This window comes from Lissotriton helveticus, chromosome 9, assembly GCF_964261635.1.
Source record: "Lissotriton helveticus chromosome 9, aLisHel1.1, whole genome shotgun sequence".
In the NCBI taxonomy this organism is placed as follows: Eukaryota; Metazoa; Chordata; class Amphibia; order Caudata; family Salamandridae; genus Lissotriton; species Lissotriton helveticus.
This window is the reverse complement of record NC_136070.1, coordinates 323,629,315-323,646,111: the sequence shown is the minus strand read 5'-3', so window position 1 is coordinate 323,646,111 and position 16,797 is coordinate 323,629,315. Positions and strand designations below refer to the sequence as shown.

Genomic DNA, 16,797 nt, shown 5'->3' with positions numbered 1-16,797 from the left:
TTCCTCCGTGACAGCGCCATACCAGTCAAATATTAGAAAAAACGAAGCTGCAGTAAAAATGTTAGAAACAATGTAGCTGTTTTATATTAAAAAAAAACCTAGAATGATAATGCGGACAAATTCCATGTTTCCAAACAAATGTACCTACTGTCAAAACGACTACATAACATTTCCTGGTTTCCCTCAGACTTCTACAACTGTAGTAGCATAGAAAATATTTTTTACAAAAAACATATTGTAGTGATAGGTGTAAGATTCTGAAGCTGCTTTGTTCAAAAGAATGGCGGATGGGTGTAGCGAATAATGACTCTTGGTCAGCGCTCTAGTTCTTTATTGGAATGTGGAGTTGTACGGTCTCTGTGTCTGCTACGTTGCAGTCCTTTATCTGTTTCCGAGAAACTCAAAGGACCAATAAGGGAAATGTAGGCAAAAGCGAGGCTTGAAAAGCAAGCTCGTTGCATGTCATGTGATTTAGTCAGCCGAACTATTCTCTCTGTCAGGCTGTGCTCATGGCTGTCCCTCCTGTTCTCTCAGTACCCCTCCTGCTCTCAAGCTTACTTCTGAGCGTCGGTGCTGCTTTCTATGTATTGGATGATCGTGAAGGTTTAGGTCAGGAGTTTGACGGGATCGGGGGCCTGAGCGGCGGAGGGGTAAGTGCACTACACAACATTAAGATAATTCTCCGTTGTGGCAATATTTATATAAACTGACGCCTCCTCTAGGAGACTGCAAATGTTACAATGCCAAAAAAAAATAAAAAATAAAAAAAATAACTTGAAGTATGATTGTGATAAATCGTCCCACAAAAAAACCGGGAAGGACGCTGTCGACTTTTTTGTAGTGAACAGTTTTTTGTTGATATAGCGCTTACTACCTCTAATGAGGCTTTGAAGCACTTTGTTAACGAGTAGTTCATTACTTAGTGGAGCCCATTGTTCTGGTTTAATTTGACACACACAGTTAAACTGAATCCATTACTGTCATGCAGCTCGTGATGTTTTCATGCAGATTATTCAGAGTAGTACCCGTTTCCATGTGGTTGGTTTAGTTGGAGAGATGTTTTAAACTGTCAGACGTACTGTCATACAATCATTAATTCACATGCAGTGTCATGCAGACTATAGATCACTAGGTAGTAAACAGTTTTATTTATGTGTAAGATAAAAAAAAATACATAGATGTTGTTATAATGAGGAAAGAAGTGGTGACAAGTCGTGTAGAATAGGATCACAGCTTTATTAGATGTTAGTCAGATCCATTGTAATGCCCCACCAGGAGCAGGCTCTCCACAGCTCAGCCCTTCCACACCAACTGACATCTTTTCTAAACCAAACACTATCAACATTCCATTTGACATCATCAGTGGTTGAGCAGCAGGGAGAGAACTTCTGCAGGGAGGGTGTATTAAGTAAAAGTACATTATAACACATCCCCCTTTCATAATGATAGAAAACAAATAACACATGTGAAGATGGTAAATTACATGTTCCTACAAAAGAGGATGAAATAATAAGAAAGAGGATGTAATAATAAGAAAAATTATACATCATCTCTATATTAAAATGATCATAACAACAAATGTAAGAAAGTTGCCAAACATACATATGAGGACAAAGGAAAATGGATGAGAACTCAGTTGTTACACCCATCTCCCTTTCATAATGATCACAAACAAAAGAAAGCTCGTTAAATAAAAATATACATCAAAACCAGTGGAAACTATCCACAAAACCTACGTCCCAAACTACGGGCACAATATGAGTAGCCTAATGCACCACAAACTAAGGCACAAACCAAGGAAAGAACCAGGTCTACCCAAAAGAAATGGAATAAGACACAACCCAAGCTAAGAAAGGGCAATAAAACCTCCCAAACACTCTAAAAACCAATATGGGTATCCCTTAACCCAAGGCAAACATATCCTGGTTTGCTTAAACCCAAAGCAAATATATTATGAGAAAATCGAAACCCAACATGCACAACCAAAATGCACAGTCAAAAACATAAAACAAATCCAGGGTATCCCTTAACCCAAAGCAAACATATTATAGGCCTGCTTAAATCCAAAGTAATTATATCGTGAAAATCTCCAAACTCAACGTATACAACTACAATGCACAGCCCAAACACCTACTTGAAGCATTAACCATATACAGGGTAAAAACAAAACCAAATGGAAGAAGTTACACAAGAGGTAAACTTTCCACGTGTGCACCCGTAACACACAGTCTAAAAATACTCTACGTGCGTATCAATGACGCACAGTGCAAAACATAAACCAAAAGATACTCTCAAAAACCAGCCTCATAGTAAAAACAATTTGCAAAAACATACTCCAAAGATATTCACCCCAGTCAAGGCATATACATTTAAAGCCCAATGTCAAAGTAAAATATCAGTAAAATTCAACACCCTGCAACCACCCCACAAACAATATAGCATTAATAAAAATTGAAAATGAAAGAAAGTCTTTTACGCCGGTGAGCGATCACTCACCCGAAGGGAACATCAAAAGCTCCTGTGGCAGCTGGGTTTCAAGCCGAAGTAGAGACTCCCTTATGGCTAAAGGAGCATTTAATAGTATCCAGATAAGGCCTCCCAAAATAAATTCGAAATAAATTTCACTTGTCTTGTTTAAATTTCCTTTTCCTTGATGTGAACTTGGTGACAAGCCCAAGACAGTCACTTCTCAACATATCAGGCAAACTTCACAAAGAATGACATTCACGAGTGAGCTTTTGTTTTTCTTGTTGAGGAGCAATGACGCCAAATAGTCACTAGATGGCACTGTAGAATTACACCTTACTCAAAGCTAAAACACGAACTGTGAAAATCCTTGAAAAACCGGACATCAGAAAACAGAGCTGGTGCATCTTTTCCAATGCTGACTGAGAATGCTAATTATAGACTCAAGATGAATCACCCACACTCGGCTGAGGGAAAATATCCAACATCATCCAGCTAGAGCCCTTAATGAAGATTACATCACGCTGATGGCACGTACATCAAGATCGTACCGGGTGGCTTCAGGCATGCGCGCACAACAAAGCATGGAAGCAGTAGAACACTCCACAAGATGAAGACAGGGCTCGTGCTAGAGCCCACGAGCGGGGAGAGACCGTTGCAGGTAGGCGACAGTTTAAATTTCAATTTAGAAATTAAGGAAATTATTCAAAGTCACACTATCGTGTCCGAGAATGTGAGAAAAAAAATTATAACACAATACTCCGGGGCTCGAGCCCTGCCCCCGATCACCAAATCCGACGGTCCGGTCACCAAACAGTGGGAAATTTTGAGACACTCGATAAGACTTGGGGCTTGACATATACTTCTGATCATCAAATAGTGGGAAAGTTTGATTAAAGACACTCGTAAAAACTTGGGGCTTGACTAATACTTCCGACTGCAAATGTCTCTGTTAATCAACAATGTAGTCAGGATTCCCAAACTTCATGCATGGGTGGATGCACAACACACGTTGTTGATTATAATTATAATTCAAGCTTTAGCGTTAGTCACAGTTCAAAGCAGACCATAACATCCAGAATTATCCAGTGTGTAGTACAATCAAACCCAGGCAGGGACAACGTGGTAGAAGTTGGAAGTCTTGTTCCAAAGGCAGTAGGCAGGCAATTAGAAACTGGCACAATCTAATTAAGGGCGACCGTTGTCAGGGTCACTGGTGGGGCAATTGGGTGCCTAGTTTCATTAAGTTTAAGTTTACTTACTTGAGTCTTATAAGTCCAATAATTTCCAAACAGTAGTAAATTTCTTAAACTTCTTACTTCTTAAAAAAAAAACAGCTTCATTTACTTCAGTCTTAAAAGTCAATCCATCGAAGGTAGCTCCATGGGTTCTTTGCATCGTCGCCAGTGTTATAATGAGGAAAGAAGTGGTGACAAGTCGTGTAGAATAGGATCACAGCTTTATTAGATGTTAGTCAGATCCATTGTAATGCCCCACCAGGAGCAGGCTCTCCACAGCTCAGCCCTTCCACACCAACTGACATCTTTTCTAAACCAAACACTATCAACATTCCATTTGACATCATCAGTGGTTGAGCAGCAGGGAGAGAACTTCTGCAGGGAGGGTGTATTAAGTAAAAGTACATTATAACAGATGTATCCTTCGATTCTTATAGGACGCTCATTTTGTGGTGGACCTGTCCATCCCTCCCACGAGCTCTGCAAGCTTACTTCGGGCCCTTACACCTTTCCCCTTTTTATCTTCCACATAATGGACACCAAGACCTTTTTTGATGTGAGAGCGGCCACAGTTTAGTTTATTTTACAAGTTGGTACATACACTTTCACGATAGCATCTGTCATTAATATGTTCCAGACATGCGTATATCTTGTACTTCAATGCATTCGGAACATAACTGGTCATCCAGTGAACATCAATACTTTTATTTCATAGATGATAGGTGAAGTCATGCCTATGTCATATACCAGCAACATATGTGTCACAAATGCAGCCCCTCACCTCAATTATAAACATTTCTGACTATCCTAAAAAATGTTTTGCACCTCTCTCTGCATTCTCTAAGAACTGTATTCCTAGACTAAGACAATGTGAGCAACAATGACTCTGATCTTTATTTTCTGACAAAGTCCATTGAAATCTCTACCCATGCACAACTCTTCTAACGTATCTCGTGTTATCAAGAAATGATGCTGGAGGGCTACAGCTAGCAAGCAGTGTTCACTACTTAAATTGCCACTTTTCAAGTGACGCAGAATTCCCTCCGTGACCTAGATAAAGGAGAAGCCTGCATACTGTCAGCTGCTCATTACAAAGTGGATTACACACAATAAAAACTCATAATGTCCTTAAATGGTTCACTTGAGCAAGACCACTGACTCATTGTCAGTGAAATTGCTCTCCCTCCCTCGCAGCTCCACCATCAAGTGAAGCCTTCCCCCCCAGCCCCTGCACACTCTAGGGTTGGTGTTCGAGGCCGTCCTCCACCCGCAGGTTTTACCTGCGCCTCATACCTGGTGGTCCAGTGGACCTCAGTCTCCTTTCTCTAGCTCCGCTCTTTCTCTCCATTTTCACTCGTTTTTCACTGATCTCAATCTCCCCTTTTTACTCTCCTTCTGTGCCCTTCCTCCATTTTTGCTTGTTTTTCACTGATTTCAATCTCCCCCTTTCACTCCCCCTGTGCCTTTCCTCCGTTTTCACTTGTTTTTCACTGATTTTAATCTCCCCGTTTCACTCCCCCTCTGTGTCTTTCCTCTGTTTTTACTTGTTTTTCACCAATTTAATCTCCCCCTCTCACTCTCCTTCTGTGTCTTTCCTCCACTTTTCTTGTACTTTTCACTGCCTCTTTTCCGCTCTTTCCTCTATTTTTGCCTTTTTCTGCCCGTTCCCCTGCCACCCCTCCCCCCCCCCCCCCCCAGCATGACCAATGCGACTGGCCCAATTCAGCTCCCCTCCTCGCTCCCGCCTCCCAGCTGTCCAGCCATCCCCAACCCCTACTTAATGGCCGTCGCTGCGGGGACAGGCGAGCAAGACCATGGACTGATTGTCAGTGAAATTGCTCTCCCTCCCTCGCACCTCCACCATCAAGTGAGGCTTTCCCCGAGCCCCTGCACTCTTGAGGGTTGCAATTCGAGGCCCTCCTCCACCCGCAGGCTTTACCTACACCTCATCCATGGTGGTCCAGTGGACCTTTGTCTCCTTTCTCTCGCTCCGCTCTTTCTCTCCGTATTCACTCGTTTTTCACTGATCACAATCTCCCCCTTTTACTCTCATTCTGTGTCATTCCTCTGTTTTCACTCGTTTTTCACTGATCTCAATCTCCCCCTTTCATTCCCCTCGGTGTCTTTCCTCTGTATTCACTCGTTTTTCACTGATTTAATCTCTCACTCTCCTTCTGTGTCTTTCCTCCACTTCTCTTGTACTTTTCACTGCCTTATTTCCACTCTTTCCTCTCTTTTTGCCTTTTTCTGCCCATTTTCCCTGCCACTGCTGCCCCTGCGGCCTCTCCCCACCCCCCAGCAGGACCAACGCGACCGGGCCCAATCCAGATCCTCTCCCCGCTCCCAGCTGTCAATCCATCCTCAACCCCTACATAATGGCGGGCGCTGTACGGCCTTGCGCAGGGGGCGCACCAAAGGCATGCCAGCCTGTGCCCGTACCCGACCAGCGCCAGGAACCCTGGACCTCCGCAACACCAACGCCATGACCCAGCAACACTCTACGCTCTGTAACCAACCTCCACAACATTGGACTCTGCCAGATCGTGACAGAACCCACGCACTCAGCAGGAGACCCCCTCGACCCCCTCTTCACAATAGGAAACTCCATCAGCTTCATCCACACCACCAAACTCCCATGGACTGACCATCAATGTGTCCACTTCACCTTCAGAACACCCACCATCCACAGACACCAGCACCTGCTCCCATGAAGAAACTGGACCAGAATCACCGACGACTAGCTAACCTCAACACTCAGCAACGCCACCCCAACCATCGTGGAAAAAACGACCCCAACACCGCAACCCGAACCCTGCACAGATGGATCTCCGACAGCGCCAACACCATAGCCACCCTCAAGAAAAACAACACCCATGTCAAGAAAGCCAGATGGTTTACCACCGAACTTCGAGAGTTGACATACTTGCCGCCACCTCGAAAAGGCCTGGAGGAACACTAAATTCACAGAAGCCCATAACAACTTAAGAGCCGCCACCAACACCCACCACAAACTCATCAGAAAAACAAGGAAAAAAGTGTTTGAAGTCCGAATCTCCACTTACACACACAACAGTAAAGAACTCTTCAACATCATCAAGGAGTTCGCCCAACCCACCAGCGAGTCCACTGACATCCCTCCCTCACAAGACCTCTGCGACAAACTCAGCACCTTTTTTCCACCACAAAATCAAGAGCATCTACAACAAATTTGACGAAGACAACCAACAACCTGAACCCTCACCTACCACCCAACACCCTGAAGCCAGCGATCGACAACTGGATAGCCCTCACCACCGAAGAGACACTGAAGACGATGAAGTCAATCCACCCCGGGACCCCCATGGACCCCTGCCCCCACCACATTTTCAAAAGAGCCGCCGACACCATCGCACCCATGCTCTGCCACACCATCAACCGCTCCCTGGCAACTGGAAACTTGCCAAGATCAACCCCCTCCTGAAGAAACCCTAGGCGGACCCCACTGACCTAAAAAACTACAGACCCATCTCCCTGCTCCCGTTCCCAGCGAAAGTAATCGAGAAAACCATCAACAGCGAACTTGCCACATTCATCGAAGAGCACAACATCCTCGACTCCTCCCATTCCGGCTTCAGAAAAAAACCCAGTACAGAAACCTCCCTCATTGCTGCAACAGACGACATCCGCATCCTACTGGACAAAGGAGAAACAGCAGCCCTCATCCTCCTCTACCTCTCAGCGGCGTTCAACAGTCTCTCACCGCACCCTAATAGGCAGGCTCGACGACGCAGGGATCCAAGACAAGGCCCTCGACTAGATCCGCTCCTTACTCTCTGGCAGAATGCAGCGGCTCAGACTCCCCCCTTTCCTCTCGTACCCTACACCAACCACCTGCGGAGTCCCCCAGAGGTCCTCCCTCAGCCCTACGCTCTTTAACGTCTACATGGCTCCGCTCGCCCCCATAGTCCGAACCTACGGACTCAACATTGTGTCATACACAGACGATACCAAACTCATCCTCTCCCTATCCAATAAACCCAATACCGCCAGACACAACTTTCAAGAAGGCATGGAAGCAGACGCCAAATGGATGAAAAACAGCTGCCCATAACTAAACACCAACAAAACGGAAGTACTCACCGTGGGCCCAAACCCAGATGCCTGGAACGACACTTGGTGGCCCCCGCTCTCGGAAGCCCGCCCACCCCCACGGACCACACACATGCAACCTGGGAATCATCCTGGACTCCGTAAGACCTTCAAATAGATCCCCCTTGAACACAGAAAGACTGTCACTCACGCCCTGGTCACCAGCATACTCGACTACGGAAACGCACTCTACTCCAGAATAAACAAAAACCTCACCCGCAAGCTACAGAACATCCAGAATGCCGCCGCAAGACTGGTCCTTGACCTGCCAAGGCACTGCCACATCTCTCAGCACCTGCGCACACTCCACTGGCTCCCATCAAATCTAGAGTTACCTTCAAGATGCTCACCCACGCCCACGAGGCCCTCCACGACACCGGGCCAGCATACCTGAAACAGCCGACTCAAATTTCACGCGCCCCATAGGACCCTACGATCAGCCCAGCTCTCCTACGCCATGGTCCCCCGCACCAGAAAGACAAGATCGGGAGGCCGCTCCTTCTCCTTCCTCACGGCCAGAGCCTGGAATGCCCTTCCGCTCCACCTCAGACAAACAACATCGCTCCTCATCTTCTCAGGAAACCTCAAAACCTGGCTCTTCGACAGCCCCCCCTTGATGAACTGTAAGCTGCTAACCCCCAACGCTCTCCCCCCAGCGACTTGAGACCCTTACGGGTGAGTAGTCTCGCTTAACCTAGCCCTGATTGATTGATTTGATTGATTATCTTAAGAATTGGGCACATTTCACTGTTGACCATCCTGATCTCGTTGAAACTAATGGATCATTGGCAGTTCAAAATTGGGAGCTTTTTGTTATATTGTTAACAATAATGGAAATTAACAACTTTTGACTATGCAGTGAACTTACAGTTCTGAATTATAAGCCACATCAAGGATCCCCTGGGTAGAAGAATCCGCAGATGCCATCAACAACACTGCAGATTACTCGCCCTTGCTTGCAGATGTGGCTCCCCTGCTGATTGTGGCATATAACTCAAGCTGCACCTCACTAATAAAGCCCAGGGTGAAACCGGCCTGGGGTTGCATGTGATTCCATCTGAAGGGTTCTGACCTGACCAGTTGTTCATGGCTTTTCCTAAAGTAGTGTGATCAAGACTGATTTGCTTTTAGTAGGACTCTGTTTAGAGTAGCGCAGTAGATGAAAAATGATTGGCTGGAAACTGTTCCAAGATCACCATTCAGTTGATCAATTTGTTGTTGTAGACTCCCTAACAATGACCGGTATGCTCTGATGTTGCTCTCATGCTCCCTGTTCAATGGGAGTTAATATTAATCTCTGATCACGCACAAGTGTGCCAAAATTGACTTTGGTTTCTTGTGTTCTCTTCTCTAAGGAGCCTGACCTTGGTGCGTGGGCTAGATTGTTACTCCAGAAGTTGGCTCAAGACTGATTTTCATATGAAAAGTCTTATTGTACAAAGTTAGGGAAAAACGTTGGACTAGGAACCAGCATTCCTTTTATCAGTTGCTTTGTTACATTCTGGGCCGGTGTCCAGGCATGGCATGCATTAAGGTGGCCCACACAGTATTGAATTTTGTTGGAGAATAGTCGAGCGCATATGCCAACTTGAGTAAACACATATTTTATTCATGCAAAACCACGTCAACACCCCAAGTGGTATTTCAGGCTTCCTAAATAAAGCACCAGAGGTGATCATGTACATTTGGCATCACCCATCACTGCAGATTAAGTAGAACATAACGAGAAAAGAATGTCACAGTTCCATTTTTAACCTTCTAAATAAACATTTATACTGCTGCAATACTCTTTAGTTGGTTATGTGAAGTATATATTCATTATTTATCCAGTAGGAAAAAGAAAGCAGGACACAAAACCACACGAGTTAATTGATTCACTGCATGATTGTCATAAAGTTTGCTCATACTAACGAGTCAGATACTCAGTGCAAAGAATACAAACACTTAATGCTAGTGATGAACTGAGACATTTTAGTAAAATGAATAAATAAATCCCTGGTTAGACTGAATGGGGAGAGGCATTTTTTTTAACTGTATCAATACCTTGTATTGTTTTGATATGATGGCGATTATGGCCTTTTAGCACTTTAAAAATGCCGGTCTGGTCTGGTAATGCAGTTTAGAATTCACAGGGTTTGGTTTTTAGGGAACAGCTAGTGCTTGGTATACATTTACATTATCCTATGTTTGATCGGGACTTTACTAATGGACTTCGCAATGTAGGACCTTTTGGCTCTCAAGCCAGCTTTGGCTTACCAGGTTACATCTGGTTCATTTCAGCTGAGCTAGTAGTCATTGTAAGGCTAGCAAGTTTTTTTTTAATTTTGAGCGTCGTTAAAATGTTCTTAAAGAGGTTTTCAAGCAAGTTTGTGGGTCTGTAGAATTCAAAGATTTGCTTGTCTTCAACGTTGCTTTAAAATTCTCTTTTCTGATGGTCCTTGAAAATCCTTTTTGGTGGTGGGTGTGATGGTACAATAGTATTGTACTAGTTGGTGAGATAAGGGGAAATACGAAAATGATGTAGCCAGACCTTTGGCTCCACTCTCAATTTAGTCTTTTTTCTGTTATGTCCACAGTTGAATATGTGTCGAGCTTTCTGCATTGGGCTGCTCACATCCTAGTTTTTACACTTGAGGCTTGCCCTTGAGTGGATCATTTCTAGTAGGTTGAAGACATTTCATCACTTCTTGTGATTTGGTATAGTTGCCTCGGTAGCACTGGGCAGCACCTGGGGATGCTGGATTAAGGTCCCTCTGAAGTCTGTTTTTCAGGGAGGAGGTCCGGGAGCGTTGATCTGAGAAAGATGTTACAGTTAGTTGATGCTGGTATGGTCGCTTCAGTTGTGCAGTCGACCCTAGTGTGCATGAGTGGGGTTTTGGTGGCCTTTAGAGTGCCACGGACGGTTTGTAGTTTGCTGTTGTCTAGTTGTAGCAGTGCTTTACTTAGCCTATTTGAGTTTGTGGATGTTTTTATGCACAGGCTGACAGGTTGTTTTGTAGTCGGCCTGAATTGTGATTGTTCTCTTGGTGTAGGTGTTAATTCTGCACTTAAGTTCTGAGTGCTCTGGAGTTTAGTTCATGCCCCCTTGGAATTCTAGGCTTTTAGCTATTGAAAGTGCCTTATGTAATGTTTACTTTTAGCTCTGTTTTGCTTGAATTGTACTGGAATTTAGGAATGTTTATTATTATTTTTAGAATAGGTTATGGGTCTGCAAGGGGGGCTTCTGGGAATGCTCTCAGGTTGGTATTAGCCTTTTCCTTGAGTTTTCTGTTATTGTGGCTGTTGGACAGACGATTGAGAAACTCTTCTGTTCAGCACTCTAAACCAGCATGCTAGTGTGCTGTTTGTTTGTCGGTGGTCCTTATTATCATGGGTCTATTAAAGTGTTAACCTTATGTACTAGTTCCAAATGTTAATGAGTTGTGGAAAAGGGTTCTGTGGACATCTGGACGATGAGGGGCTAGGTATTTATTTACATTTTTTACCTTTGCTCCTTTTCCCTTGTGCCTCATACAAATTCAGTCCCACTAGTACGCCTCATTGTGAGTTATTAAATCTCTTAAATGTTCCTTTTCTAGCTCCCGGAGTTCCATTGTCAGTATTTGGTTATGTGTTTGGAATAGTGCAGTAGCAGAGGGAGCCTTCTTCCTGCATCTCTACGCACCATTCATTGATAATTTTAGCCTTCATTTATTCAGAATCATGTTTTCATTTCGCATTATTGTAATTCTCAAACATCGACCAGTGTGCTGGTTTGTACGTTCCATTTCATCCATCAGGGCATTATTCTATCAGGAAACAGTTGTTTGTCTGTAGTTAAATTATTGTCTCCTTCCAAAATGTCTCCAGAGGAGTACATAAACAGTACATGCTTAAGGCAATACCTCTGTAATATGACGGTTTTAGAGAGAGTTCACACTATTTGTAGCAACAGTCAGAAATCGAAAAATGCATATCAACACGTTTATTCACTGACTGAGGTCAGTACAGGGAACTAGTCTATAATTACATTAGAAATTGCAAATTATTTTAGGCTATGGAACATGGCTAGTGTTCCTGCTTATTTCGAATGAGATATTGTAAAACTTGCTTTGGTTCGCATCACAATTGAACAATGTTCCCTCCTGTATCTAGATCGAAATAATGAGAAACCCCAAAATTGACCACAGCTAGAATTTAGGGAAGTGATAACCCAGAATTAAAACCTATCCACCCCTTCCCTCTACACACATTCTCATTCACACAAACCTTTAATGGCTCGAGTAACCAAAAACATAACATTACTGATAGGAGACCGAGCTGTAGGGCAAAAACATGGAAGAATATTCCTGTTACCAAGACCGACCACTCTGGCGGGCAAGGTTTGATACTCCACAAAAATATTGTTTCCAGCAAAGTAATTACACACCCATTGATTCAATTGTTCTCAAATATTATTATACAGATGTTCCTATAGAAGTTGTTTTAAAATGAAACCTATAGTTTGTTGGCTAACTCAAAAGTAACTTGTTCAACCAAACTGAATAGCTGAAAATCCCCCTTGCAGAGTCAGTAGCCTTTTAAAATGTTTTGTAACATCATAGGCCTAGAGTCCAAGCTGAGGGACTTTCATGTGATGCCAAAAATTATGCCTTTCAGGAGACCTGTACATTGAAATCAATCGTGATCTGGGGATGTTCAGCGATTTGTTTTCATAACAGTGGCCAGAGTCCAAAGATATGCCCTCAGGCGGTCTCTAGCCTGTATCAGGAACTTAGAATTTAGCTCAAATGAGCAGAATGAAACTGGTAGTTTAAATATACATATTGTTGTAGTACATACTCACAGGATATAGAATGAATATCTATTTCAAATATAACAAGCATTTTCTAAGCTAGTAGGAGTAGTCTTTGAGACCTACTGGCACTGCCAATGATTAACATTAATATAAATTGTACAGCCTGAACAAAAGAGGAAACAAGCATTTGCAATGCAATAGGTCTCGCATTTGTGAGAGTTTAAGCCCTTGGCATTGCAAACGACAATTCCTTTTGTTATACTTAGCTTTGGTGCTTTCCCTGCTACTCAGCTGGTGTGGCTCTTGGAATGCCTGATGTCATAGTAGAATCCTGTGTGCCTGGCTTGTGTGGAGTGGCAGTTGATGGCAGGCAGGCTGAGTGGCAGGGAGGCCACTCCTGGTGGGGTTTATTTCTATTCATCTTAACTTATCTGCTTAAACCTGAACTTGTAACTAAGCCTAATTAAACCTACGTGGTATTTATACCTGGCTTATGGACTTCCTTATTTACAACATTTTTTTTTTTTAATATCAAGTAGGTTTAATTAGGCTTAGTTACATTTTTTTTAATCTATTTTGAAAACCAACACATAAATAAAAGGCATAGTCATTTACAATTCCAACAGCTCAATCTTTCGTAAATGCGAAACCTATTGCATTGCAAGTGCCTGGTATGTGAAGGAGGCAGACAGAGTGATGGAAATATACGCAGGGAACAACAGTAAATGAAAATACAGTGTAGAGCAGAGAGAAGGACGATGAGGTGGGGCCTCCAAAGGATTTATTTTCATGTGTTTTTATAGAGGGCAAACTTTACCTGAAGGTGTCGGAGCGCTTTACAATAGAACCAGTTACATTACATATGGAGTGTTCAGTACATAAATAACAAATGATATCGTGCACCCCCTCAACCAACACAAACACATTTATCTGGCACATGCACAAAGCAATGGTTAGTCCTCCCCCCCCCCCCCCCCCTAAAAACTGCAAAGGCATTCTAGGCACATTTCTGAAAATGATTTTTTATCTTTACTCCCACTGATGTCAGTAGGAAAAAAGATGTAGGCTATCCTGCGGTTCTCCTGTGCTATTTACCAAACTAATACACCTGGTCCCTGCTAGAACCCACAAAAGTACTTGTACTGTAGTGCAATACCACTTACAGAAATGCACCACCCTGCCAGTACCATATCAACCTCACTTAAAAGAATATCTGATCTATGCGGTCTCCCATTTAAGTACCACAAAACATGGTTTCTACTTCAACCCAACCCCTTTCCCTCCACGGTATAAATATCCAGTTTTCTGCACACTCTTCATCTATTAAGAAAGTACAGTTTTCTAGTGCACTCTTTATCTAGGCACACCTGTTCTCTCCCTTCCAGCAATTGGTCAACAAGCAGCACCCACTGTGTGACTATGAAGGTGCTTCCGTGGCAGGCAACAGCTTAGTGTTACCGGTGGAGAAAGTTTCAAACCGGAATAAACTGCCCCACAGTAACTGCTATTTTAGAGACGGTGCATGTGGCTTCACAGCGCCCTAAGACTTGCATTTTCAGTAGTAGACATTTGGATCAGATTGTGGGTCCCTTTGCAGCTTTCTTTTTCAAGTGCTGAAGGCAGAACAAAGGAAGGTAGTACAAGGAATGTAAGAGAAACCATATATGATTAATAAAATATTTATGAAAGCTGCTTTAAAGGATTTTTTGTTTTCAGAGTATTTTGTGGTTGCTGGAATTGCCTCTCCAAGCTTTTGAGTGACTGTGGACTTCGCTTGACTTAGTGACAGACAAAACAAGCTTTTAGTGAATTATTACTAGTCCTGCCGTGTATTTGTCTTTCCCAAAAGACAGGTGGAGGTTGAAATGTAGCAGAAAAGTTAAAGCATGAACAGAAGAGGAGGCTTCTGGAAGTGCGGTTCTGCATGCCATGTCCACATTAAAGGCTCTGCATGGAGAGACATGGGACAAACAATTAACTGCAGAAGGCTGCCTCCTCCCCTCTCCCCAGTAACATTTTCTAGTTCAGTATAATTCTACGTACTAGAATGAAGGGAAACAATTCTTTGGAACTACAATCCTTGTTGCGCTGCCTGCCGTACACGAGTGCTGAAGGGGTGGGCGCAAGGGTGTGGGGGGGGGGGGGGTGTGCGGGGGGGGGGTTTGGGGGGGGTATGTGGGGTGTTGAGGAGAGGCACCCGAGCAGCCATTATGCATTCACTAACAAAAAGTTGCCTTACTTGTTAGTGGCCTCGCAGGCTGGCAGTGCCAGATTTTGCTGCACTGTTGATCACTTCCTTGTCCTGTGAATGGTTTGTGAGCTTAAAGCTGTGATACTACCACCCGTCACTGCTTTTGATGTAACTTCTAAGAGACTAATTTTCGCAAACATGAGCTAACACAAGACCATATTCATTTTTAGGTCTCGCCTTTTCCATTCCGAAGGAATGGGAAATGGCGAGAATTCAAGTGCTCGAAATTCTCGTGAAACCACCGCTTTTTTCGTGCGGTTTTCATCGAGTTCACATGGCCAAAGGCACGCGCTTTTGGGCCATAAACTTTCCCCCTCCCCAGCCAGCTTTGCCAGCAGCATTTGCCTCATCAAAGGCTTCCGCTGCCCCGCCCCCCGCCCTCACTTATTCACGACCGCAGGCCGTGACTTCAAAGGGTGCATCTTGCTTAACAGGCCGGGCTGCACGCATGTCTCGCTCTTGCCTCATCAAAGGCTTCCGCTGCCCCTCCCCCCGCCCTCACTTATTCACGGCTTCAAAGGGTGCATCTTGCTTAACAGGCCGGGCTGCACGCATGTCTCACTCTTAATTCAGTGAACTTATCCACGAGTTATACAAGATACTTTGTGAAGTTCAGCTCGGCTGTTCTACATGTGATCAATTCTAGTGCCACCAGCGATTTACCTGATGCGTAAGTAAGCAAGCACCATGTTTACTAAAATGGTAATCATATCAAGTGTCCTCATTTGCCACGAATCTCAGATAGTTGGCTTCTCTTTTCAGCAAATGTTATTCATAAGTGGGCTGTAACTTACTTTTAACTGCTTGCAGGACTGTCTCTTTTCCCTTACCTTTCTAGTGTCCCACCATCTTTGAACCCCCAATTCACCAACTTGCTCCGTTTCTCTTCACATTCAAAAAGTAATTAATTCAAATGCCTGCCCCTCTAACAAGCATTGGCATTGCCAATAGGTCTCGCTTGTGGGATCTTATAAGTATTTAGTTATGCAGCACAATATCATTAGTGCAACAACATCAACTGTTGCTTGCCTAAACACTTATAAGGTACAAGGTTTAGCCGTGCAACAGCTGATGTTGTTGCACCAAGGATATTGTGCTGCAAAACTAAATACTTATAAGGTCCCACAAGCGAGACCTATTGGCTATGCCAATGCTTGTTTTAATCGCAGGACGTTGAGCGGGCTTCAGGCTAAAACCCTGCTCTTTCAGCTGGAATGTCGGCAGCTCTAGCCTTACATCACAACGTCGCCTGCAAGAACGGACAATTGTCCTGGCTCGTTGCGGGTGTACTTATTGTTGTGTACCACTCGGTCACATCACCTGCACCTCTTCAGGACTGGCGCATAATTTGGTGCTCGGGGCTCAACTGTTCGTCATAAACGGAGTAATCTGTAAAAAGATAAAGGCACGCGAGGAGTCCCAGGGCAATACTCAATGGGAGTAACTTTTAAAACAAGCTCTCGAAGTGCTAAGGCTGCAGCGCCCGTTAAATAAAATAAAGATGGTACAGTAAATACAAATACAACTAATAGCAAGCAGTGATGGGCGGAAGGTGGTGTTCGGACGTCACAGCACAGGGAGATTAATTGAACTGGGAGCACGTTGTGTGCCAAATGTGAAACCCGAAGCTGAAAACTCACGAGCAGCTGGGAATAACTATGGACAGCAAAAGGCCGTGGGAGTGACTAGTAAAACAAAGTGCCTACACCGAGTAACAAGAGTGGTGCGAGCACCCGCTCGTGTGAAATCTGACACAACAGATGGCACACTGGCGCGCCACTGCTCATAACCGCAATCCGTAGGCCTTTTCACACACACGAGTGTGTGAAAAGTTCAGAGCGATACCAAAAGGTCATTTTCCTAGAGCTCGGCCTGAAAAATGGCTTGATGAGGTGGCTGTGTCATTATATTTTGTTCCTGTGTTTGCAAGAACATAT

At 44.0% G+C, this 16,797-nt stretch overlaps 1 protein-coding gene across 2 annotated transcripts in view; it reads left to right on the top strand.

Moving 5' to 3' along the window:
• Positions 1-461: 461 nt before the first annotated feature.
• GALC (galactosylceramidase) overlaps positions 462-16,797 on the top strand; it is a 360,459-nt gene continuing 344,123 nt past the window's right edge. For both annotated transcript variants that reach the window (XM_078660006.1, XM_078660007.1), the window contains exon 1: positions 462-650. In XM_078660006.1, coding sequence (XP_078516132.1) covers positions 510-650 — 141 coding nt within the window. In that variant the 5' untranslated portion in view covers positions 462-509. The remainder of the gene's footprint in view (positions 651-16,797) is intronic.